Source organism: Mirounga leonina, unplaced genomic scaffold, assembly GCF_011800145.1.
Source record: "Mirounga leonina isolate KUSES-001 unplaced genomic scaffold, KU_Mleo_1.0 Mir_94, whole genome shotgun sequence".
NCBI classification, from domain to species: Eukaryota; Metazoa; Chordata; class Mammalia; order Carnivora; family Phocidae; genus Mirounga; species Mirounga leonina.
The window spans coordinates 22,230,377-22,257,704 of record NW_023270855.1 but is presented as its reverse complement, the minus strand read 5'-3'; the positions used below and the strand labels follow the sequence as shown (position 1 = coordinate 22,257,704).

The 27,328-nt window shown below is 38.3% G+C and overlaps 1 protein-coding gene across 2 annotated transcripts in view; it reads right to left on the bottom strand.

The window, feature by feature from the left end:
- MDFIC2 (MyoD family inhibitor domain containing 2) overlaps window positions 1-27,328 on the bottom strand; it is a 105,942-nt gene that overhangs the window by 5,513 nt on the left and 73,101 nt on the right. For both annotated transcript variants that reach the window (XM_034997136.1, XM_034997138.1), the window contains one exon: window positions 3,256-3,477. In XM_034997136.1, the coding sequence (XP_034853027.1) occupies window positions 3,256-3,477 (222 nt within the window). The remainder of the gene's footprint in view (window positions 1-3,255; window positions 3,478-27,328) is intronic.

Below are 27,328 nucleotides of genomic sequence, written 5' to 3'. Positions count from 1 at the left end.
ATCCTAATATGTTAATGGTTAACGTGCTCTCCCAGCAGATTCAGCAGAATCATGAGATTCGTGACACAGTGACTCCAGCTAATTACTCCAAGTTTCTGGTCAAAAAGTATAAAAATTGGCTCCCACTCCTCCAACATTGAGTTCTTTTTTTTTAAGTCTGTAATGTAGAATAGGAATAAATAAAGTGTGACTGAATGCCTTTCTCTAGCTGGGGTATCATCCCTGATGTTATCAATTTTAATAGCTACTTAAATATGTCAAGATCTATTTAAGTTCAGACAAGCACAACTAACGTTCAAGTCAGTTCTTTAGAACGAGGATGACTAGATTTGGGTGATACTTAGTAAATTTGTGCTTATGTTTTTTTTTCTGAGCAAATGAACTGAAATAATTATAAAATTGAAACATTTTATAAGGTGACACTACTGCATTTAATTGTATGAAATTTACAGTGTAGAAAATGTAATCATTTTATTCAGTAGTCCATGGTGTAATTAAGACTATTCTTTTGAGGTATCTTATATTTATGATTTTCCTCTTCCACCTGGATGAGACGTCTCAAATTCAAAATTATACATCAATTAGGTATATTCTCAGGCTTCTTTTTAAGGCACCTGTTTTCGAGCATTGTGTGTATCCTTGATTTTATTACTCACAGGGATGCCTTTGCAATCAGAATGTAGCAACAGAAGCAGAGACACAGGTAGTGCTCTGGACTTTTTACATTTTATTCGGGAAAGGGACCACACAGGATGAGCCACAATTTAATAATAAAGTAATGTTGCAGCACATAGTGTGTGATGTGCAGTAAAGATCCTTTTAAATTCCCATCAGAGCACACACCATGAACTGTGCTAATGGATGTAACACATTTTACAAAATCTGCATGTGTGAGGCTTTTCCATTCTGTTTTAAGTGGGGCAATGTATATAAATAATAGATATTAGCAATTAAGCATCCATTCCTATGCACTCATTTATACATTGGAAAATAAATTAACCACAAACTACATGAAAGTGGATGCAATCTTCTCTTTTCCCTTCTGTTTCCCCTGCTGTTCCTGAAAGATATTTCTGTATTTATCTCAGTACGAACAATGACCCCAGCTCTCAATTTCTGCATCCTTAAATTAATTACTATAAAAATTCTCTGACTTAACTCTTGATATCCTTGATGTTTGCTGTTTAAGATAATGAGAGCGTCTTATCCACACTCGTGGGCCTTCGTTTGGATGTTTTGCTCTCTCTTTTATCCAGGTACCCAAAACTCTCACCTCAATGGGGGGACTTTTTTCACCATTTGGGAAGGGAGCGGTGGGCTTTTACCTGTGTTGTCAGCCTAAAATCATGATTTCCCGGGCTGTCCCGGCCTCCCAGCCAGGGCTTACGAAAAACAGTCTAAGTCAACTGTCCTTGTGAATCTCCTTTGCTCTTTTGAAAAAAACAGTAAGTGGTGCATTTCCTGCATGAGGCTCCTGAGTATCAGTTGCCATTTTAATGGAGTGGTCCTTTGGCCCTTCCCTGAGAATACAAGGGTTCAGGTATCATGTTAGCTGCACCAGCCCTTCTCCTTCTCCCTGAATCCCTGCTAGGACAAATCAGAGTTGTTCTAGAGGGTACTGTGTTGTACCAGATGGATTTGTACAATGGCAGCACCTAATTCGTGGGTCATGACAACCAAGATCTCTTACATGCATCCCTGAGACAATCCGACGAAATGCTCTAGTGTCACCGCGCTTTCTAGTGTCTCAAAGAACTCTCCTGTATTGCCTGTTTTCTCGATTGGCATCAAACTCCAGCAAAGCCGGAAACATGGGCGTCATCTTGAATTTGAGGTTGTAACCTGGCAGTCCACTGGCCAAAGTTGGCCCCAAGCTGTGTATTGTTGGGAGTGTCTGGGGCTTCATAGAAGAAATAGAAGTATTGTCAACACCTAAAAAATTTGGCAGTTTCACATAACACTCTGGAGCTGGCAACTCTGAGCTTTTATTTCCTTCTGGCAACAATTAGCTGGAGCAGAGTAGCAGCAGGATGCTTCACTGTGCCCCAGTCCTCACCAATCCCTGTTGCTCACTGCCATTCTAACTCATTATTCACATCATCCCCTGGCACCTGCAAGCAATTGTGTCTGTAGCTTCTGGTCTAAAGCAGCCATGACATGTTTGCACAAGATCATAAGGAATGCATGTTATAAATTTCTCCCCTTGCTTTCTAAAACCATAACCATAATGAAAGCAAAAATCAAACATCTATGACGTGCCAGGTCCTGTATTGGATCCTTTGTACATGTTATTTCATTTGGTCTTCAAAACACCCTAGCTCCATTATATAACTGAAAGACTGAGATTCAGAGATGGTAAAAACTTATCCAGGTTTATACGGTTAATAAATTTCAGAGCCAGGAATTAAACTGATGTGATTCCAGAGCTCCTGTTACACAAAAGTCCATTTATTTATTTTTTCCTTGTTTTCAAAAAGTAAATATTAATTTAAATATAGACTAGAAACTATACCCTCTTATATTTTCCTTTGAGACACTGCAAGCTTTCTTTAAATGCAAATGCAGATATGGAACACTACAAAATTCTTGAATGGTTTGGGTGTCCTGTAAAGGACACTGCAAAGGCAACCTGAGTAAAATTACATACGTCTTGGTGTGGAGTGCTTGACTTTGAACTTGACTGTGATGACCATTTAGAACCAAATAAACTTGAAATTGGCTTCGCAGAAGGAATGGTCCTTTTATAGTCATATACAGGGGTGGTTGGGTGTAGGTTGGCACTGATCAGAATGCCCAGGAGGTGATATCACCTAGAGGAACCAACCCTGGTTGCTGATGTAAGCATCTTGATATTTTTTACAATCCACATTTATACATTTCCAGCATTTTAATACCATTCTACTCTGCCTTCTTCTCTCAGCCTAGCATCACGGGCTGAAATAGTCTCAGAGTTGAGAAAAGTTTGCCGTTTTTCTTTATCCCCTTTATAGCTCCGTAGCAAGAATGATTATACCTCATTCCAGCTATTTAAAACACTTTGCCTCTGATTTCCAGCTTTGAGAGCAAACAATCTGCCAAGCACCTCATAATTGCAGAGTGACCTTGACATGTGTCATTCACCAGGGTTTTCAAATCAAAGTCTTACTGTTTAATATTCATAAAGGCTCTTTTTTTCTAACAGCATATGTGATGATTTTACAGGGGCTGGGGGTTGGGGAGCTTTATTTAGAGATGGGTTGATTCTGAGAAACGTACCATCAGTGTCTCTCTGATGAACTGAAGTATCAGTTTGGAGGTAGGAAAATTTCGTTTGGCATTCTTCAAGGGAGGACAGTGATGTGCTGGATTCTGACAGTTTTTTCTCACTGGGGGTTTCCTTGGCTGGTCCATCTGTGATATTGAATTCGGATACTGAATTTATAATGATAGCATTAATGGGTTTCTCGTCTGCATGCTTTTCATTTGTGAGTTGCGTATCTAGATGAAAAAAGAAAACACACATACACAAACCCACTATAGTTGACATGACCTAGTGATCTCAGAATGGACACTTGCAGAAAGTTTCACACTCAAGACTTTTGTGAGAATAAGGTCTTATTTAAGAGAACGAAGCATCATTGAACGGAATCATTTTGAATAAAAATATAAGTAAGAATTAAAAAGTGCAATAATTGTAAAATTTTACACACAGTGCAAGTTTCCCTATCACAGTAATTTGTAACACTTATTTCTACTATGTGGTTTTTTTTTTTTTTAAGGTGATGAGTGGAGAGAAACAAATAGTTCATTCACTTGCATCAATGAGATCTCATAGTTTGTTGTCAGCTTATGGTCTGGATCCCAGAAGCAGTAAAAGGGTCTTAAATGCTGGACAGTGCTGCTCAATAATGTATGTGATCTCAATCAAGTTGTTTTTATTTCTTTGGTTCTACAAACCTCAGTTTCCTCCTCTGCATAAGAGGAGTGGTTATAAATGAACCTCTATCAGCTCATATCTGTTTCTAGCCTTAGAGACTTTCTGTTGCCACCCCTTCCCCTGCCTTAGCATTTGTGAGGATCCTATTCAGGTGAGTGTTGATATGGCTTTTGAGGGTGTGCTTTTTGGAATATATTTTATTTCCATATAACCACCTGGAAGGGAACCTCCGGCAAAATCCTTGACCCTTGAGATTCTGGTTTGGAGAGGCATAGAAAAGACCAAGAAGGCCGAGGTGCCTCATGTCTTTTAGAGCTCCCATATTCATTCATTCATTCATTCATTCATTCATTCATTCATTCATTCATTCTCACATAATCATATATGGGTCTGTTATGTAAGAAGCACTGGGCTGGGCACGGGGGATGCAGTAGCGCCTAAGACCAGCATGGACCCCAGTTTCCACAAGCGTCAAAGGAGTTAGCAAAGAAATAACTAAGTCACAATATTGAGGAGTGTATGACAGAGCAACATATCATGAAATCATGTTAGAGTCTGAGACATAACCAGTCTCGGCCATAACTTACCTATACCCATTACACAGAATCCTAAGATCGAGAAAAGAGTTAATAGAAGGTATTCTCAAACATGCAGACCAGCTGGTTCCTAGGGACACCTTAAGCCCTTCACAAACAGCAGTCCGGGTCATTTGGCAGCCCTACTGGGAGATGGTGAAGATGCATTCTGGAGACTTGCATTCTTGTGGCTAACCCAAGGCCTGGTTGATCCAATAATGCTCATTGAGTGTCTAGAATAAATTCTACTGCTCGCAACCTGCTTTTTACCATGCTTACAACAGCCGAGTGGCCAACATCCATTTTCATCACCTTTTCCAAATGCTTCTTTGTTTCAGGCAGATGGAGATCTCTACTGGGTCCTATCTCCTGGGTCAGTGGTTCCCAGACTTGTCTAAAGAGTAAAATAACCTGGGAAATCTTTTAAAACTTTGGGATTTCTTCAAGCTCAGGCAACCCCTCCCACCCCTCAGCAGATTAGCTCCCAGCCCCTGGGGGATTTGTGAAGCTCCCTACATGAGGCTCCACAGGCTCCTGACTGGCATGGGAACTGTCAGTCCGGAACACGCCATTGTCTTGTTTCTTTCTCAGCCTCCAAACAGCCTTGGCTTTCAACGAGGTTTGCTTTTTATTCCCTACCCCTTATGTTGCTGGCTTTAAATCTCTTGGTTGTGGTTTGATTCACTCTAAACTGGACTGGTGGAAATTAGGGTTCATGAAAACATCGATCATTGATAGCAATTAATGTAATAGTGAATGAAAACATCGATCATTGATAGCAATTAATGTAATAGTGAATAGATGGAATTAGCTCAACCGATTGGGAAACCCTAGGCTTCCTCTAGTCCCAGAGAGATTCACCAAATTAGTGTTGTAATGATGATGATATAAAAATAATAGTTTATTTTTCTGGAGTATCGAAGTGTCCGACAGCCAGCTAATATTACAAACAGATAGCCATTCAAATTATGCCTTAGAACACTTGGAGCAGTATTGATATTAGGAGACAGATAATTCTTTGTCATGGGGAGATCGTAGGATGTTTACAGCATCCCTGTCCTCTACCTACCAGATACCAGTAGCACCCATTGTCCTAGGTTGTGGCACACAAAACTGTCTGCAGATATTGCCTAATTTCCCCTCCGGGGCAAAGTCACCTAGGGTGGAAATCCAAGCCACTGCTTTATACACACACCCACATACACCATAGCATGTCGCATGCCTTTTACATCAGGTTCCACATTAGCACTTACATACCGTATTTACCTGAAGCATCACAAAGACTCCAGGAGGTAGATATTGTCAGCCTCCCTGAACAGAGGAGAGTAACTAGTATCCCCCATTAACAGATGAGGGAGTGCAACCAAAACTTAGTTTATTTAAAGGTTTTTTTTTTTTTAAAGATTTTATTTTTATTTATTTGAGAGAGAGAGAATGAGAGACAGAGAGCATGAGAGGGAGGAGGGTCAGAGGGAGAAGCAGACTCCCTGCCGAGCAGGGAGCCCGATGCGGGACTCGATCCTGGGACTCTAGGATCATGACCTGAGCCGAAGGCAGTCGCTTAACCAACTGAGCCACCCAGGCTCCCCAGATAGTTTATTTAGATAAGTTGTCCCAGTGGTCCTCATTAGCAAATGATAGAACTAGGATTTGAATCCAGGCCTGGTGTATTCCCAAAGCTCAGCTCTCATCCTTGTCTCTGTAATAGACAACATCATCTCTGATTCTTAGCTTTTATCTCTGCTTCCTAGCTGCTGAGACCGCACATCAGCAAACCCCTCTGAACCCTGAATCCCACGCATGATGTGTCACCTACCCAAAATCTAGTCTAGCAGATTACTTAGCTTTCCAGATGCCTCTGTCCCTGAGCAGTCTCTGCAAAGCAGGACTACCTTCTTGCACACTCAGGGAATCCTGCATCTTCAGTTACAGCTGCTTTATACTGTACATTAAAGAGCAGCTCAGAAAGAGCTGGTAGATAACGAAACCTTGATGAGTATAGAGATTGCGGCAGCTATTTACTTACGGAATTAATTAACAATCAGTTCAAATTATCACACGTAGTCAGGCTGCATGTAATTTAAATTGCTTTTGCACAAAGTAATTCAGTAACAAAAAAAAATGTTGGATAGAGGTTACTGGAATGTAAGAACATGCGGAGAATACTGTATACAGCCAAGTGGTATATGATTCTCTTTTTAATTTTGCGACAATTTTAAGTATAGCATTTTGAATCTAAGTGGTGTGCTACATTAAGCAACCATTTGGAGTCACTGGGATTGTACTGAGAGAATTTTGTGGAGAAGTTAAACTGCCATTCATAAAGTTATTTTAATTCTCTATCTCTGTTTATATTTTTTATTTTTTTTTCATTCCCCAGTGGGAACTATCTGTTGCTCATTAGAAAAATCATCTGACATGCACACATTTCAGACCCCAGTCTGTTCAACCCAGAATTCTGACATCTGAAGTGAGTCACAATTTTTGGGTGAATGTTACTGACATCTTCCATCTTTTATAGATGGAAAGCTATCAATAAATTTCCCCAGATTCCTCTTTTGCGGTGTTATTTGACATTGTATCCCAAGTATTATAAAGTAGCATAGGCTAAAAGGAGAAACATATAAAAAGTGGTATCACATCTCCTGCAGAGAAAACGATTTTGGAATTAAATAAGGAACTCGTGAAACTATATTTGGGATGTTATACATAGTTCTTGACATTAACTTAGAGAAAATAATTTTTTAACAGAAAAAAAACACCAAAATTAGGACAAAAATTAGAAGCTCAACTCTATTTCTTAGGGAAAAAAATTAAAGTGTATCTTAAGTCAGTGAAATAGAAAATTCATGTTTGGGCTAGAAGTAATTACAGAACCAATGGGCATAAACTTAAGTAACAGAAAAGACAGTTAATTTTTTATTGTCATTGAGCAAATGTTATTAATTTAATTCAATTAACATTTATTGAGTGCCCACATGCAATAGATGAATCAATATGACAGGAGCTATTAATTTATTTACTTTAAGTTATTAAGGAAACATTTTAATCATTTTCATTTCTGCTCACTAAATGTGACTTTGTAATTTTTGCATCCATGCATTCTCTATTTGAGTGCATATGTTTATATATATGCTTTCCAATTGTCAATAAGTAGCATCTCTTCTTCCCTGGCTCCTCTGATTCTATTCTTGTTTTCCTCTCCCCCCGCCCCGTCACCTCTCCCTTCCCCTCCCTGTCCCCTACCCTTCCCTTTCCTTCTTCTCTTTCTCTCTCTCAGTTTAATTCCCTGATCTGCCCTGTCTCTGTTATTGGTTTCTTTTTTTCCCTTCCAGTTCCTTCAACATCTTTATTCCTTTATTCCTATTTTTGTCCTCTTAGTTCCTTTTTTTTGTACCCTACCCTTGAAGGTCCTATTTGTCCACACTCAGAATTTAATTATTTTCTTTGTGAAGTTGGCCCCCAAAACTCTGTGCAGTTCATCAGCCAGCTGGGCCACATTTACTGAGTGTTAAACTATGTGTCTGGCCCTGTACTGGGTGCTGAGAGATTCAAAGAAGAACAGCAAATAGTCTTGGTCCTCAAGAGGCCCACAGTTAGCACAAATTGTAGTCACACACTTGTAACTGACTATTGGACTTTCACTTGAGTTATCAGCTAATATTTACAATTAGTATATCTCTTTCTACGAAGGCCCTATTCTTCTCCCCAAAATGGGTAACTCTGGATATCTCTGGAGAACCCATAGTTCAATTTCTTTTCATTGTATTGTCATTTTTAACAAATTCCCAGTGCTTCAGAATATTCTTTGAATTGCCCCATCCTTCCATCCAAATATTTACCAGTTCTTACTTATTTTTGCTTTTAAATATCTTACAAGTGCATCTCAGATTTCTCATTCCCATCACTACCACTCAAGATGAATCCTCTCTGTTCTTAAATCTACTATTTCTGTCACCAGTGGTCTCAACTGTGGTGACAGCCCTCCCCAAGACATCTTGTACACTATAATCAAAATGTTTTGAGTAATATTCTTCTGATCATAATACTCATTAAAAAATCAAAACAGGGCGCCTGGGTGGCTCAGATGGTTGGGCGTCTGCCTTCGGCTCGGGTCATGATTCCAGGGTCCTGGGATCGAGTCCCGCATCGGGCTCCCTGCTCCGTGGGAAGCCTGCTTCTCCCTCTGCCTCTCTCTCTCTATCTCTCATGAATAAATAATTAAAATCTTAAAAAAAAAATCAAAACAAAACATACACACACACATACGCACACACCAAATGTTAGTCGCTCATTATTACCAGACTGTTTTCCCATTCTCTTGTTCTGAATTAATCTATGCATTCTATTGCAAAATAGAAAAAAGATGTTAAGTTTTTCTTGTGAGTAGTAAACTCCAGAAGCCTACGCAAATGTTGTCAGATAGGTGTTTAAAACAGGGTGATTTGGGGGCACCTGGATGGCTTAGTTGGTTAAGCATCTGCCTTCGGCTCAGGTCATGATCTCAGGGTCCTGGGATTGAGCCCCGCATCGGGTTCCTTGCTCAGTAGAGGGTCTGGCTTCTCCCACTCCCTATCCCTCTGTGCTCTCTCTCTTAAATAAAAAAATAAAATAAAATCTTAAAAAAAAACAGGGTGATTTTAATTCTGGACCAAAATGTTTAAAGTCAGTGTGTATTTCGAAAGTATGGGCCATTTCTAAAGCTATCATGATAAATTATATTTTCCCTTGGATTTAAACTATCTTCTAGCTTAGAACTTCATACTGTAATTATCTGGGGTTGAAATCAGATTGAAACAGACAGGTGACATCTCAAGGTATAAGCTACCAAATGATCAACAAATAATTATGGTTAGTAAATGTAGTTAATTGAAGTAATGCTGAAGAAGAAGAAAAAAGGTTTTTTTCCCCTTTGTATGTAGAGTTTATAAAGTTCATACAAATGTCAGAAATGATTTTTGTTGTTAATACTAGAATGTATGGGCTCTATTCTCCATAGCTTGGTGGATAAGAATATGAAATTGAAGAGCATTCGACATGATGGAACTTGCTGAAAATTACGAGAAAGAGCTAGAATCACAGTTTCTAGAGGTGTAGAGCACTATTATGCTTATATTGAGTAAGTTTTGGGAAACTGATCCTTACGGCTAAAGACAGAATACAATTAGGAAGACGAGGATTTCTCAGTCCTGACAAATGCATATTGAAAAGTGATTGGTACTTAAAGAAGCTGTATTTAAAAAAAACAACAACACATTTTCTTTTTTGGAAACTGAATGGGGGATAATTTGTTCAAACTAAGGGATGAAGCTAGTCTCACCTTTTTGAAACGAATGGAAATAAGTTTTTCATGGCATGTTCCATTGTTATTTCCTATGAGATTGGACAAAATAAAAATCTTGGGTTTATTAAACCTCTTTTTTGGAGGGGAGTGGAATCGGTGAGGTAAAGATATTGGACATTTTTTTCTGGAATTTTCAAATGCTGGCTCTGGTGAGAAGATGTCCTTTAAAGACTTCCAAATTAAACCAGTAGTTTTATATACCATTGTTTTGTCTTCTGCGGTGCCTCAACTAAAACCCTGCTTCAAAAAACGTTAGATGAAATGTTTATCGAGGGCTGTGACAAGGGGACATTTTAAGCCTTTTCAATCAGCATTAGTAAATCTTTTTTTTTTTTTTAAGAGAGAGAAAAAGCAAAAGAATATCATTTGTCCTGATACAATAGCAGCGAGTGTTCAAGGTGAAAAGGATTAAAGAGGGGAAAAGAACTGAGAGAATAAGGTTGAACAGAGCCCCCTCGCCAAGCTTCCTCCATACCTGCCAAGCATCTTCAACCCTTTGGGACCGAAGTGGGGTTTTTGGCCTAACGCTTCTAGATCATTATCTGTTTTCTGTTCCCCTGTGGTACACTTGGCAGCCGCAGACAGATGCAGGTTAATTGATACACTTTCATAGCTAGATCCTAAGCTTGTATCAAGGAAAAATTCTGTCCTAGGAGGTGGTTGGATCTTCTTCAGACATGAGAACAGCGTGCAATTATGAGTCTCCAATTCATTTGTATGCAGTTACCTTCAGTTTAATGTTTCTGTAAAATGTCTCAAGAAATAAAGATGTTGTTATCTCAGGAAAAAACAAATTGGTTAGCAGTTTTACAGCTTGATGCTTGGATTAGTAATAGGTTTAGGGCTTTAAAAAACTCAGTGAAGCCAATCAGGCTATAAACTCATGCCTAATTGGTATTACATATACGGTTGCTTTTTTATTGTCAGTATTTAAATATAAATGTTAAAAATTAAGCTATAATTATTCAAAATATTCTCTATTATGTTAAAACCATCACAATTTATTCATCCCAACGAAGCGAATGCCACTTAAAGTCTCTTTCTTGCATTATCTCATTTGAGGCTCACAACAGTTTTGCAAAGTATTATTATCACTATTATACGAATGAGGAAATGGATGGAAGGTCAGAGATTTTAGTGGTTTGCCCAAGATTACCCTGCTGGTAAGGGGCAGAGCTAGGACTTGCACTTAGGTCTTCTAATTCCTGTGACTGTCAAACTTTACATCCGTAAATCGCTTTATGAAACCAGGCACTCTGATAGGAGATCAAAATACTTTTCTGAAGTATAACTCCTGTGTCCCTTCTGACGTTTCTCTCTTGAGGGTAACTGACCTCGCTAGTCGTTGATTAAGGGAGGCTCTGCGTGTGTGTGCTCAAAACCAGAACTCCAACAAATGACTGCATTTTCCATATCCCTCAGAGCCCAATGCAGGTGTTACCGTCTACGTGAAGCTTTCTGCAATGCCCCCCACTCCAACTGGGAGTCCCCAGATTTCTGGGTTGATATCCTATTTTTTTTTTTTTGGTACTGTGGTTAATTGTGGATGTATTTCTCTTCCCCTTCCTGTTGTGAGCTCCTTGAGGAAATGCATGCTCCATTCATCTTTGATTTCCCAGCACCTAGCACAGTGTCTGGCAGAAAGCAGGTGTTAAATAAATTTCAGATGACTGACGAACTGACTGACAGATTGAATGTGGGGTGTCTCAGCTCTCAGTTGACAATTGACTCATTTTCCCTGGGACAGGTTTTCTGAGCACATCTTCCGTCGGTCTTCCTCCCCCACTCTCGATATGCCAGTTAATACTGAAGAAAGTCTAAAAATTCTCTTTTGTGCTAAAATACGTATTAATTTTTATTTTGATTTGAAGGCAACATTTGCATTTATATCTGTAAAACTGTGAGGACTATAAAAAGGCACAAAGAAAATAAAATCCCCTATAATTCTACCATTATTAACACATTATTATATTTGTTTCACAAAAAGACAATGGAAATATTTGGCGTATATATATCTATATATATGTCAGATCTGGAATATGTGTATATTATTATATATATTAAAATCAGAAGAGAGAAATATATTTATATATATTCTAATTTTAATATATTCTAATAGGTATATCATATGTCTACCACTTGCAAGATGTGTCACCCACTTTAATATATTATGTATATTATATACAGTACTTCCAAGATGTGTCATTCACTCTTTTAGGACCTTTGCATAAATGAACTCATTTAAAACTCCCAGCAATTCTGTGGTAGGTACTACTGGTGCTATCCCCATTTTTTGGATGGGGACCCTTAAGTACAGGGATGTGAAGGAATTTACTCAAGGTCACACAACTAGTAAGCAATGAAGCTTGTGATTTTAACTTAGCCATCTGGCTCCAAGTCCAGGCTTCTACCATGATGCTATATTGTCTTCTAGGTAGAGATTTAAAAAGAAAAACAGTATTGGGATTTTATTGAATATATTCTATATGTTACCATTATATCAGGAGCATTTCTCTATATCCTAAAGATTATTTAAAAACATCCTCAGGTCTCACTGGGGAGGGTATGTGCTCTGGTAAGTGCTGTGAATTGTGCAAGACTGTTGAATCTCAGATCTGTACCTCTGAAACAAATAAATAATGCAATATATGTTAAGAAAAAAAAAAAGAAGAAGAAGAAGGTAGCGGGAGGGGAAGAATGAAGCGGGGGAAATCGGAGGGGTAGATGAACCATGAGAGACGATGGACTCTGAAAAACAAACAGGGTTCTAGAGGGAAGGGGGGTGGGAGGATGGGTTAGCCTGGTGGTGGGTATTGAGGAGGGCACATTCTGCATGGAACACTGGGTGTTATGCACAAACAATGAATCATGGAACACTTCATCTAAAATTAATGATGTAATGTATGGGGATTAACATAAGAATTAAAAAAAAAAAAAACATCCTCAGGTCTCAACTCACATGTCACCTCCTGGGAGAGGCCTTCTCTTACACTAAATCTAAAGCAATATTTCTAATAGGGACAGATTTTGGCAATGGCTGGAGACATGTTTTGTTGTCATGTTTGGGGCGAGTGCATTTAGTAGGGTGAGTAGCCCAGGGGATGCTGCTAAACATCCTTCAAGGCACAAGAACTCCTTCTCCCCCACCCTGCCCAAATAAAACATAAAGACTATGGTTTCACATGTCCCTAGTACTGAGGCTGAGAAATCCTTATATAAAGTAGTCCCAGGCTCTCACCACCAGCGAATTCTATGTCTCATTGTCCTCATAGTGCTTTCCAGTATTCTGAAAATGTTTAGTTTATGTGTTTGTTGATTCACTTATGGAGTTCAAGTCTCTTCTACCCTAGACTAAAATATCACCTTTATGAGAGCTTTGTCTGTATTAATTAATTGCTATATCCTAGAAGAGGTCTTGGGACATAGTTGGTACTTAATAAATAAGGAGTCAAAGAATGCATAGCATTCCTTGCATGGTGTATCATAAATTATTTAAAAATTTCCCCATTCAATAAAAAAATAGATCATTTCCTATTTTTACTATTTTAAATAGCCTTAAACATTATCTTCATGAATCTTTTCATATATAAATACATATATAGGTTTATATAGGTTAAATTCATAGGGAATGACATTGCATTAATGGCCAGATTTCTAAAGGTCTGAATATAATGTACAAATTATTGCCTTCCAGAAAGATTGTGTCAATTTATACTTACACCAACAGTGATTGGAAGAAGTTTGCTGTTCTCAGGCCAATTCTAGATTTTACCAATAAAATAATTTACTTTTATCAGTTTGAAAAGAACTTTGAGTCAAGTTTCCAAATTTTCTACTCCATAAAGATAGTCTTTCACTATCATGAGAAGTAGAAGGTTTTTTTCACATTCACTGCCCTTTCTGAGGAATCTTTGTTCCAAAACTAGATTCATGGGTAATTCTGAGGTCCCCTGCATTATACAGATTAGGTAGGTAAAGACACTCATTTTGTGTTTGTAGATCAAGAGCCTCTTGTTGAACAATGTTTATTGGATAATTGATAATTGAATTTAGTTTATTTAGCTGGTTATTGCCTTTGTGTCACAAGGGCTCTGAGGTGACATATCAGTTGACAGAATTTGGAGGCTCCCTGTTTATTTCGAGGCTTTGTCCAGTTAGTATCCATCCACGATACACCTGGATAAATGGCGAATAGAGATATATTCTCCACAGAGACTCAGGGGAGGCCAGAAGTCAAGCCACACTGGAAGGAAGGGCAAGAAATAACCAGGAGAAACAAACGACCTGTTTATTCACAACTCCTTTTTGCCCACAGCATATGCCCAATGTATTACGGAATCTACGAATCTAACTGAGGGGTTGAGATTTATTTTCCTGGTGGAACCACCTGGTAGAAGTTAACCCTGTGGTCTCCAAAGTGGCATATATAGACCTAGTGGAATTGCAAAACTATCTAATGGGGTGAGAGCATCTATTTAATGTTGACTTTTAAAAAATCCCAGTATAGTAGCCATTTTTGCATATTTTATGATGTATGTAGCAGTTAATACGGCAGCGTATGTGTCCATTGTGTGTGTGTGTGTGTGTCTGTATGGATGCGTGTGTGTGTATATGGTGGGCTTGCTATTCCCTCCCCCCCTTTTTTTTTACTGATAAAAGTTTACAATAAAAACTTTGGAGACCACTGGTCTAAGTAATAGACTAAGGTCAACTCTCTCTCTATTCCCCTCCACCTGAAGGAAAATCAATTTTCTTAAGCTTCCTTTTGGTACCCAGGGTGTGGTTGCTGGAACATTTACAGCCACAGCAGCTGCAGTAGTGGCCTGAGTAGACTTTTCCTCTGAGTTTCTATAGTGGTAACAGGATTAACAGACTCTATTCTGGAAGTACTTGGGTGGCATAACACCTCCCAGCAGAACTATTCCTGACAAGGATGTGCAGATGGAAATGCATATTTATGTCACTTAAAGCCTACCAGAGACACAAGGATTTGAGCTATAACAATAAATAGAAAAAAAAAATCTCCAGCGTTTTTGGTAACCCATACTCAAGTACATTGACTGTGCTTGGCGAAAGACCTACAGTTTGCTCTTTGTCCAAGCATAAAATATTCAACATTCAAGCATGTTAAGGTAGACTATTCTGAATATATTTGAGAGTGTTAAAACAAGCTAGCACAAAGTTAGGTTAAAATTTCAGGTCTTAAAAATAACAGGACAATTCTATGAAGTGTTTGGGCCATTTGAAGGGAAAAAAAGTCTCCTTTAGAAAAATTGTCTAATTATTCCATTTATTAATGATGACAGGTTTAAAAATCATTTCCAGAGGCCAAATAGTCATTGTAATCAAGGCTTCCTGTTTAGCAAGCCTTGATACAGCTTCTGCTAGTTTCCTTCTAAAATACTTGTGACAAAAAAAAAAAAAAGGAAAGAACAATGCTCACATCTACAAAATACATATTATTTTGACCTGGGGAATATTTACATCACATATCAACCCATTAGAATTGACCTGAAGAATTCAATCAGTCTGGCACTTACACTGAGAGGGAAATGAACAGCTTTTATTTCCCTGTTCCTGGCTCAGGACCCCGAAAACTGGGCTGCCATGGCTTTTGAAGAGGTGTGCTTGGTGACCTGACCAGAGAGCTAGAATTCTTTGCCACTCTAACCAATCCAGATAGGGTTTGTTACAAGAAACAGAAGGAAAGTTTCAAAAACTGTTCAAGGTTCTCATTAGGTTGCATGAAGAGCTCTCTGAAGAAAAGAGAAGATAATCTCAAGAGGCAAATTGAGATGAAAAGCCTGCAGGATAGATCCAAAAGGACATAGTGAAATTAAAGATTCTGAAAAAGTCAAAATTGTACATAGAGAATTAAAATCTGCCTTAGGAGCAGCAAAACACAGAATTGACACTGCAAAAAATATCAGTAGTAATGTGGAGAGCAAATATGAAAAACTTTCCCATGGTTCAAAAGTAAAAAACACAGGATTCAAGCTGTGTCATAGCAAAAATGACACTAATACACAGGTCAGAGCACACAGCTGTCACCTAATAAAAAAGTTTTCCAAAGAAGAAACCAAAGCAATTTAAACATAAGCTTTGTTCAAAGATAATCCTGAAGTTTATGTTCTAAGTAGAAACAATTTTTTTTTTAGTAGAAACAATTTTTGAGTGTGTACCTCACTGTCTAAAATTTAGGAAAAAGAGACCTACAATCCTAGAAAGTATTTTGAATTACAAAAATAAAGATTTTTTTCCAACACATAGACAAGCAAAACTATAGAAAGACCTGTCCTGAGGTTTTCCCCCAATCCTTCTTGCATAAAACTAAGTACCAGAAAACAGCCATACAACATTTTCTCCATTTTGAGGGAATAAGATTATGCCTTGGTAATTTTATCCTCAATCCACTCGACTTTTCTGTGCAAAAGTCCAATAAGGCATTCTCATCATGCACTGTCAGAAGAAAATGTCCTACCCCAGAGAAAAGCAATGAAAACTTTCTTGGAAAAACTATTCAGAGTCATATTTGCACTTTGTGAGACAGCAAAAACAAAATCAGGAACTCAAGTTTTGAGAAGCTGAGGTAAGGAAAGATGACAGATCGTCCCCAGGAATTACAATGACATTGTTGGGGTGAATTTCAGCGTTCAAAACCAACTTGCACTGGAGGCTACAAAGCCAGAAACCAGGAAGTGCGTGGAAGTGTTTGGTCTCCTTTTAGGATGATACCTGGGTGTAAACGAAGAAAACCTTTGCATGGATTTTTATTCTTGATTGTGGCAGTAACCTGGAAATTACACATAAGAAAGATGCTCCGATAAAACCTCCACTCACAGATGTGTTTTTTGAATTTTCCAAATAAGCATGAATTTTCCAGTTTTCTGAGTCTTTCAAGTAAGTTTTCTTAAATGAACATTTCAGCGCAAAGGGCTGTCCTAAAAGCTCAGAAGGATATATTGCTTCATTGAAGAAATAGTCCTTTTACAAATGACAAATTAAAAATGAGGATCTTTAAAATGAGTGCTAAGACGTGCTAACGTGATGATGTGGATTAGGAAAGAAGACAGTCGAATGGAAACATTAGTGGCTAGAGAGGTCAGTGTGTAGACATTGATAATTTTCTTTTTTGGGAAGTGCTAGACGTACTTCCTTTTTTTAACAAAAGGAATGATGAAGGCAAGTATTGTGTATTTTTATTCTTAAGTGAATTTCTAAAATATTTTCATAAAGAAAGGGGGAAGAGAGAATGAAGGCAGTTTGGACAGGACACTGGAGCTGGTGAATGAGGAACAGGTCTCAGAACTACGTGGATGCCAAAGAGGTCAGAATGAGGGCAGAGATCGGCACAGCAACAAAATGGCTGTACGCTTTCAACTCATATTGCTTTCACAGCCACCATCTCATTTCTCTGTGGTTCCTTCCGTCCCGACAGCACCCTCCCCACACACGTACATTTGTACCTCCCAATTTTGTGAGTGCCCTTTACAAGGTCATTCTTTCTACTTAGAGTTCCCTTCTTGCCTCACCTTGCTGAACTCCTGCTCATCATTCAAGAGTCAGAGGAAATGGTACTTTATTTAACAACTATTTGTCAACTGCTACTGTACTTGGAAATCCTTCCAGGTACTGGGAATACAAAGATGAATGAAATCCATTTCTGCCCTCGTGGACATCTCAGCCTTCCCTAACCTGTGAAAAAGAAGGTCACTTCTGTGCTTCCATGACATTCTGTGATAAGTGCATCTTTCCCACTATTGAGGGAAGGGGCCTATGTCTTGGAGTCCCTGAGCTTAGCACAGGGCTTGGCATAGAAGTTGAATGAATGTAGGTGTGTGTCAGCTTACTAAATGGCAGGTAATCGAATGCTTAAATATGGTTCTCTGGCTTCTAGTCCTGTGCACTTTCGTATATTACATTGCATCTGAATCAGGCACGATAATAACCAGTGCTGGTGCAATATTTTCAGATAAGAAGTTTTCAGAGATGGAGCTCTTTGGAAACTAAATAGAATTATAGAATTTTAGGTGTGGAATGAACTGTAGATGTCAGTCAATTTCATTTCCCACACACCAATTCATCCATTCATTCATTCATTTAGCTCCTGCTGTAATAATAAAAGTAATGATAGTTAACATTTGCTTCACACTATGAGAAGCTTTGAATGGATTCTCATTTAATCCTCACAATAACCCAATGAGGAAGTTATTACAAGTTCAGTTTTCCTAGCGAGGAAGGGGGCTGCGCCTTATTCACTGTTGTATTCCTAAGCTAGTAAAGATCGGGGTAAGAATTTGAATTTAGGTGTTTGGCAGCTACAGTTTTTCCTCTTAACCACTGTGGTATATGCAGGGGATACAAAGGTGAGTAAGACATAATTGTGCCTTTGGGGAGTTTATGGTGTATTTAAAGGAGCCAAATGTGTCAACGGGTAGATTGCCCACAGGCAACCCTTCTATGCCATCTTTAACCTGATTTTTTTGCCAGTGTAATTCTGCTTAATGATTAATGGCTGGTCAGAATTCCCCAGGTAGGCCAAGGTTCAAATGAAGGGGGGAAAAGGACAGTGAGATTGTGTATGCTGGGAAATAAGGCAGTTTGGCTGTTGTCCCACTTTCTGGGACTCTGATGCATATGATTATGCCAAGCTATCATTGTTAAGGCCATCTTCCGTATTTACATGGCATCGCTCAGTTAGAGGATGAGGGCTGGTCCTCATCCTATCAGTTGGGTGGATTAACTACCTGATTGCCCCTTTAAGAGGCTCTAGCAATTAGGTTGTCATAGAAACCCCACCACCGCCACCACCACCACTCTTGAGCCTGGCTGACACCCTGTAGGTCTAGTAGGTGAGTGCTCTGGCTCTATCTGGTTTAGTAAATAACAATATTAACCACACCCACCCTTTAAGCTTTAGGTTTCTCTAGGTAATTTTATGTTCTCTAGCAGACAGGACAGAGAAGTTCTGCTGTTTTTTTTCCTGTGGAAATCTAAGATCTAAGGTAGGAGTACAGTCACAGCAAGAGAGGCTTGGAGGTTTGGGTAAAATTGGAATTCTTGGCAACCGGAGATGGGTACTCTTTGAAATTCCAGGTCTTCAGCTTCTGAAATACTTTTATATTGCCATAAAGGTAAAACTAGTCATTATAGTTCATTGTTAAGAGCTCACTGGCATTTGTATTTTTGTCAAATGAGTTATATAAAACTATGCATTTTAAATAATTTTAAATAATTGATATTTATGGATTTACTTGTGTCTATGTGCTTATAATTTAGTACTTTGGATGGCTAGGCTTTCAACGAACAGAGCTTTACTACTGCTACATCTGCTTTGGATTAATCTCACTTTAATTGAATGCCAAGTACATTTGCAGAAGCTCAAAAGGTTGAAAACAGTAACAGAAATTCTAAAGGAATAATACTTAAAATGGAACCATAGGGCCTCCTGGGTTACATGAACTTACTTAGTACTTAGCTAATGGAATATTTAAACCTGAAATGAGCCAGCCATACTTTGTCTGAAGTTGTCCCTTGGTGATACAAACAAGTATAAATATACCAGGTGAGTCCAATTCAGTAATTGTGCCAGACCGAAAGAGTTGGTTTTTTTTTTCCTCTAAGAGAGCTCCCTAAGTCAGAAGATACTGCTGATGTTTTAAAGAAAATACATTTGCTATTGTCAAGGTTGCTCTGAGAGGAACACCTTTACAGGTGATCAGCTTGTTGAGTCCAACTGGAGTATGTAAACAGTTTATACAGTATGTTGGCATGAGCCCACCTAGACCTTGTTTTATAATACCTAGGCAGTGATTCTTAAACTTTAGCATTCATCACAATCACCTGGAGTGCGTGTTAAAATACTGATTGCTGTGTTATACTCTCAGGATTTCTGATTCTGTAAGTCTGCGTTAGGGGCGGACTTTAATTTCAAGTAAATTCCATTCAACAGAGAGTGATGGGAAACTTGGCATGTCTTATGGCTACATGTCTGCCTCCTGCTTCAGGTGATTCTCATTATTCTGTATTAGTCTATTTGCAGCAGGATGTTAATATGTGAAAGCAAGACTTTTGTCTCAAGTTTTCATTTATTGTGCACCTATTATGAGCCACCAAGCAACTGAAACTGGCTTTGTACCCAAGGTCACACAGCCAGGACTCAAACCCAGTTTGCTCAAACTCTTGCTACCATATATCTCTGCACAGATTCCTTAAAATCCACTGAGGTAAGTGCAAAGCACAGATATAAACACTTGAGTCCAGTAATTTGGCCCCACATATGATTAAGAAGTTTTAGTTAGAATCGAAATGAGCCCCTTTCCCATTCTAAGCAAATGTTTTTTTGGTCAAGATTTCAAGGAAATTAATTGTGGCACCTCGAATCAGAAGGATCGAAGTTCTCTTTCCCTAGAAACATGAGGACTCTATTGACAAGTTCTTGTACTCTGGACTTGTCATAATGAGTCGTAAGGGCTGGTGACCTGCCCCAGGTTCATCTCCAAAACTTAAGTCTAAGAAATTTCTTTTTCCAGTGTGTACTAGCCAAGTTTAAGAGCACCACAGAGCAGAACCACATCAACCACAAGCTTGCGTGCATTCAGCTTAAATCACATACAAATGAAGGTTGGGCTGCTTTGGGATACTTTCAGTGTTTTGTTTTGTTTTGTTTTCCTCATGGATGAATTTGTTGTTATGATCACTCTTTTAGACCTAATCTTTGTTCCTCTTTCATTGTGCTCTTTCTTTGATATGCTTAGTCAATCTGACTTTTGTGCCCTCCTTTTCCCCGCCTATTCTTGTGGTTTTCTTTTCTTCTCGAGTATAAACTGCTAAGCTATCTGCATTGGATATATACAAGAATGCCATGTCTATGGTCTATATATTTCCTGCGTGTCTTAATCTTTATTCTTTATCACAGCAGACATTGTAGAAAACACCAGGTTAATGTAAAAACCAAATCCCCGGGTCTATCTTTATCACTAATAGGCAGAGGGGAAATAATGGAGTGTGGATAAAACTGGCTTAGTCAACTATAATAAGGAGCCAAAACATATTTTCCTCTAAGTGTGTAAGTAGGCCTTTTGCAGACTGATTCCAAGTGCCAGCTAAGGATGTTACATGGACCAGACACATCGCATTTCTTCCTGGGTCTTCCAAGCACATTATAATGACAGGTGAATAACCCTGGTTCCTGTGTAGCCATAACTCCATGCTGCAGCTGATGTGAAAACCTCAGTGGCTGAGCCATTCTGCTTCATTATGTTCTTCCACCTATTCTGGAAGCCCTTTGGATGAGCTCCAGATGTTCCATAAAAGGTGGCACTTCTTTATAAAGAAAAATGCTTAGTTTTCTTGTTGGCAGCACTTAATGAGTGTGTTCTCTGAAGATAGGAAAGCACCCTGCAGAGGATACATTTAGCACCACACTATAATTTCCGCAGTGCTCACTCTGTGTCCGACTTTACAACTGCCCCTTCGCCTTCCCAAGTGCCAGACGCAGTAATGGGGTCAGTTAGAGAGCTTCCTTCAACACTTGGGAGTCTACCCTCCGAGACTTCAGTGGAGTTAAACATCAGGAGAAAATTCACCCTTCTTCTTCTTCTTCTTCTTTTTTTTTTTTTAAATTAATTTAGAAGTTCACTCAGCAAAATGCCATTTTCCATTCGGTTCTCTATTAAAACACTACAGTTGATAACGTCCCTGTCATTTTTGCAGCTTTTTTTCCCCCCCGTGAACCAGCCAACAAAGAAAGGAGATGGATGAAAATGTATGTTAAGTGAAAACATAATATCATATCTTCTTTTACTTTCGTAAAGGGTGTTAAAACAGATTCATTAGTTTTGACTAAATACAAGGTTTCTGTGAGGATTTTCGGTAAGTGACATGACAATGTTGATACGTGCGCTCAAGACAATGGAGGTTAAAACTGTTTGAAAATATATTTCTCTGATATAGCTTGCATGTTGCGAAAGTTACGGAATAAATATATGGTAGATATTTTTCAGTGTAAGAAAAGGTTTTTTAAGGCAGGGATGCCTTTTCACGAAACACCTTTTGTGCCATGATGAGCTAGCCAACAAAAGAATTTTTTTTTTGGTTTAATAAGAGAAAATAATTTATAATACCGATATGTCAATATGTTTTTCAATAAAGTTTTCCCCAGATTTTCTCGAATTCTCGTCAGTGTAAGAATTATAATTATATGTCTTCTTCCCACTTTGAAAGTGGCACAAGGTGCTCATTTGCAGTTCTGCTGTTCAATTGTCACTAGAATAGAAATGTCATGACTCAGTTAACAATGCTTTATTATTCACATTGATCTTTTTTTATAGTGTTCTTTATCTCAAAAACATTGTAAATCAGATATCTACCTCCCACTCTTTTGTTCATTTGCAAATTTTTATTATTCTAGTTTAAGAAAGCAATGGTGTGTCAAGAGTTAGTGTATACTGTTTATGTTCTCCCAGCTTCAAAATCTTTTCCTCTGTACGAAGTGGAGATGCCAGAAGCATCCCTAATTCTAACTTCTTTATACACCCTCATAAGAAAATTTTGTATCTCCTCTGGATCAAAAGAGGTTTGATGTTTTTTAAATCCACAAAGATGAAACAATGGAGTGAAAGTATATTTTAGTGCTAAGAACAAAAGTACTTTAGAGTTATGTCTTTTAAAATATTATCACTTGCTTCTGACTCAGTTTCTCCCTCACTAGCTATGCATGTGACTTCTACCACACTTTTGCCCTCTAACAATTCAGGATATATGGTGGGGCTGTTGTTGAAATAACATCACCACGAGCCCCGTTGTGACAGATGATGCCATTGGACGGAGTACTGACCTCCCTGGACTTAAAAAGCATGGCATCAAAACATTGTTCCTTCAGCAACTACTAAGTTGGTTATTGATAGGATGTTGACATGATTTAAAACAATTTCGAAGTGGTATGAGGCATAGCACTTTATTCCTGAATTCATCTCTATATGGAAGGGTATGGTAGCCATGTGGGTTAACCAACATTTATTTAAGTAAAGCCCATACAGTACCTCACCTAACAGATGAATTGGAAGCAAGACAGCAACCAGGAATTCACTCACTCATTTAGGAAACATTTATATGCTCTTTATAAAGTACCTGGCAATAGGCTAAGTGCTGGTGGATACACAGAGATGAATAAGACCTGGCCCTGCCTTCAGAGTTCACTGTTCAGTGGGGCGACAGGCATTCAGACAACTTCAGGAGCATGTGATAAGCAGATAATAGAGGTATGTGCACAGTTCTGTGGGTGCAAAATTCAGGAATTTACAATTATGTTGGATGTCATGCAGAAAAATATCTAAGAGGAGATGAAATTTTCATTGAGTCTTAAAAATTAATATTCGATTGCCAGCTGGCAATTAAAAGCAGGGACATTCCATGAAGTAGACAAAGTTTGTACACCTTGGAAGTGTGAAAAACAGTGTTTAGTAGAGCATGGTAAGATCATGGTGGGGATGGGGGAAGAGAGAAAAGGACTGGTGAGCGTTAAGGTGAAGATTTTTATCTTTTCTTATGGATTTTAGACTTTAGCCACTGGGGTGGTGGTTCTTGATCTAGGAGAGATGGATCCCAAGGGAATATGTGGATCTTCTCTTGGAAAAATGCACTACATTCAGACATATGATACAGGTGATCCACTCCTACCCCCCAAACATACAAACTATATCCAAATTCCTTTCACTCCTATTGAAGAGCCTGAAATAAAGGTTTTAAGTAGGGATAAAACAAGATCATATCTTTGTCTCAGAAAGGCCAATATGAAGGATGGATTATAGGGAAAGTAGACTGGAGTCCAGGATTCTAGTTGTTGTTATTTGCCTGGTCTCTTCCAAATTAACATGTAAACCAGTTACTGCCTTCTCCTTACACTGTTTTTCTCTGAGCCACTGTGATCTCAGTCTCTCTGAGTCTTTCCATTCCTCTTCTCCTTGCCCAAGAGATGAGAACATTTTAAGGAAAAGAGTCTGGTTAAAAGGACCACATGCTACAAAGAAAGCAGTAATATTTCCAGATGGAAACCAAACCACTGAGTTTGGCAATTTGGTGATGTTTGTTAGAACAATTTCAATACATGAGTAAGGATAGAAGACAGATTAATTTAGGATGGGGGAAAACAGAAATAAGAACATAGAAAAGTTGAACATGTATTACTCTCTCAGTAGGTAATAATCGCTAAATATTTCTAGAGGCTTTTGATGTACCAATATTCCATAAGGCTTTCAATGTATAAGTGGATTTTTACATAGGAGGAGGCTGAGGCACAGAAAGATAATACAAGTTGTGAATTAAAATTACAGCTAGTGAGAGGTGCAGTTGGGATTTAAACCAGAAAGTCTGGTTTCAGAAAAGAAGGTGAGCTTTTTTCTACTACAGTGCACTGCCTCTGATAAAGTAGATGTCATAGGTAAATAGTAATATTCATAGTACATGTACTATAATGGGTAATATTGATAATATAGTAGTATTGTGGTAGTAATTAGTGAGCAATAGATATGCAAAGGAGAAACTTTAATCTCAATTTGAATAGGTTGTCACTATTATTAGAATAATGTGTGCTAAATATTTCACTATTTGGGACTGGATAAGGTACTAGCAGTAGTCTTTAGTGCCCCTAAGTTTTAGAAGTTTTGATATGAAGAAAGACATTTTTCAAAGTTGAATATCTATAACAAGATCTAAAATATTAGAGTAATGTAAAGATACTGAAGAGACCTAATGCTCTCTCATGTTGTGTTTCACTGTAAATGGAAAAAACCTTGACAAAATCTTTTGTCTCTGATGAAAGTTTTTTTTTTACTCTTTTAAATTTTATTATGTTATGTTAGTCACCATACAATACAACATTAGTTTTTGATGTGGTGATCCATGATCCATTGTTTTCGTATAACACCCAGTGCTCCATGCAGTATGTGCCCTTCTTAATACCCATCACCGGGCTAACCAACCCCTCCTCCCCCATCCCCTCTAAAACCCTGTTTGTTTCTCAGAGTCCATGGTCTCTCATGGTTCATCTCTCCCTCCGATTCTGCCCCCCTTCATTTTTCCCTTCCTTCTCCTAATGTCCTCCATGCTATTCCTTATGTTCCACAAATAAGTGAAACCATATGATAATTGACTTTCTCTGCTTGACTTATTTCACTTAGCATAATCTCCTCCAGTCCCATCCGTGTTGATGTAAAAGTTGGGTATTCATCCTTTCTGATGGCTGAGTAATATTCCATTGTATATATGGACCACATCTTCTTTATCCATTCATCTGTTGAAGGGCATCTCGGCTCTTTCCACAGTTTGGCTATTGCAGACGTTGCTGCTATGAACATTGGGGTGCATATGGCCCTTCTTTTCACTACATCTGTGTCTTTGGGATGAATACCCAGGAGTGCAATTGCTGGGTCATAGGGTAGCTCAATTTTTAAATTTTTGAGGCACTTCCACACTGTTTTACAAAGTGGCTGTAAAAACTTGCATTCCCACCAACAGTGTAAGAGGGTTCCTCTTTCTCCACAACCTCTCCAACATTTGTTGTTTCTTTCCCTATCCATTTTTGCCATTCTAACTAGTGTAAGGTGGTATCTCAATGTAGTTTTGATTTGAATTTCCCTGATGGCTAATGATGATGAACATTTTTTCATGTGTCTCTTAGCCATTTGTATGTCTTCTTCAGAGAAGTGTCTTTTCATATCTTCTGCCCATGTTTTGACTTGATTATTTGTTTTTTGGGTGTTGAGTTTGAGAAGTTCTTTATAGATCTTGGATACCAGCCCTTTATCTGTAGTGTCATTTGCAAATATCTTCTCCCATTCTGTGGGTTGCCTCTTTGTTTTGTTGACTGTTTCCTTTGCTGTGCAGAAGCTTTTTATCTTGATGAAGTCCCAAAAGTTCATTTTTGCTTTTGTTTCACTAGCTTTTGGAGATATATCTTGAAAGAAGTTGCTGTGGCCGATGTCAAAGAGGTTACTGCCTATGTTCTCCTCTAGGATTTTGATGGATTCCTGTCTCACATTGAGGTCTTTCATCCACTTTGAGTTTATCTTTGTGAATGGTGTTAGAGAATGGTCGAGTTTCATTCTTCTGCATGTGGCTGTCCAATTTTCCCAGCACCATTTATTGAAGAGACTGTCTTTTTTCCATTGCATGTTTTTTCCTGCTTTGTGAAAGATTATTTGACCATAGAGTTGAGGGTCCATATCTGGGTTCTCTATTCTGTTCCATTGGTCTGTATGTCTGTTTTTCTGCCAGTACCATGCTGTCTTGGTGATCACAGCTTTGTAATATAGCTTGAAATCGGGCAATGTGATGCCCCCAGCTTTGTTTTTCTTTTTCAACATTTCCTTGGCGATTCGGGGTCTTTTCTGATTCCATACAAATTTTAGTATTGTTTGTTCCAGCACTTTGAAAAATGTCATTGGAATTTTGATCGGGATGGCATTGAAGGTATAGATTGCTCTGGGTAGCATAGACATTTTAACAAGAGTTTAATTTGAAAAGTAAACTATCTGCAGCTTAAGTATTCATTCTTACCCCTCAAAAGGAGCCGTTTGTCTTATGATTAATGTTAGGTTGCCAAAAACATAATGTCTCACTAATAGAGAGTCAGAGATGGTCTCGGCTTTTCAATGATAGCACAAAAGTTCTGGGAGAAGAATCCCTGGGACCCTTGGTTCTCAGTTGTTTGTCCTTATCTTCTAGCTAAAATACATGAATACATGTAGGAAAGGAAAATATTTCCCAAGTCAATGTACTGGATCCTGATGAAATAGTCAAGATTTTTTTTACTTTTTAAAAGTATGGTGCTAAGTGTTGAAAATTGAAAACAAAAATACAAAGAGTTTTGTACTTAAAGAAAAATGTATATTCCTCCTACTGATGTTTTTTCATGAATCATTTATTCTTTGATAGAGAGTATTCAGGTTTTATTTGTATTATGGTTTTCTTTACTGATGAAAATGTACAGCTGGGTTATACCCCGAAATTCCTTCATTCATTTGGTAAGTGATATTGAGTGTCTACTATGTGGCAGACATTGTAGTAGGTGAGGAAAAACTCAGATAACAACCTAAGTCAGTCTTCAGATAGCTTCCAGTAGCCAAGTCCGGTAAAGTGACACTGAGAATCCCATGTACCAAATGCTATGACAGATGTTATGGGGTTACCAGTGAGGGATGCTCACAGCCTCCATGTTAAAAGGTCTTCCCAGAGAAGATAAATCAAGATATGAATCTAGAGGAAGAATAGGAAGGATGTGCATTTTCTTTTGCAAAAACCATAAAACTTTTGGTAAAATTTTTTTTTTCTGTTACCAGCATCCTGGTACACGTTGTAGAAGAGGAACCAGTGCAGGAGAAGAAAAACCAGAGACTGCCAAGTAAGGTGAGTGTGTAAGACTATTTAGTGGTCAGCAGTGCTAGTGCCTATATATATATATATATATATATATATATATATATATATATATAT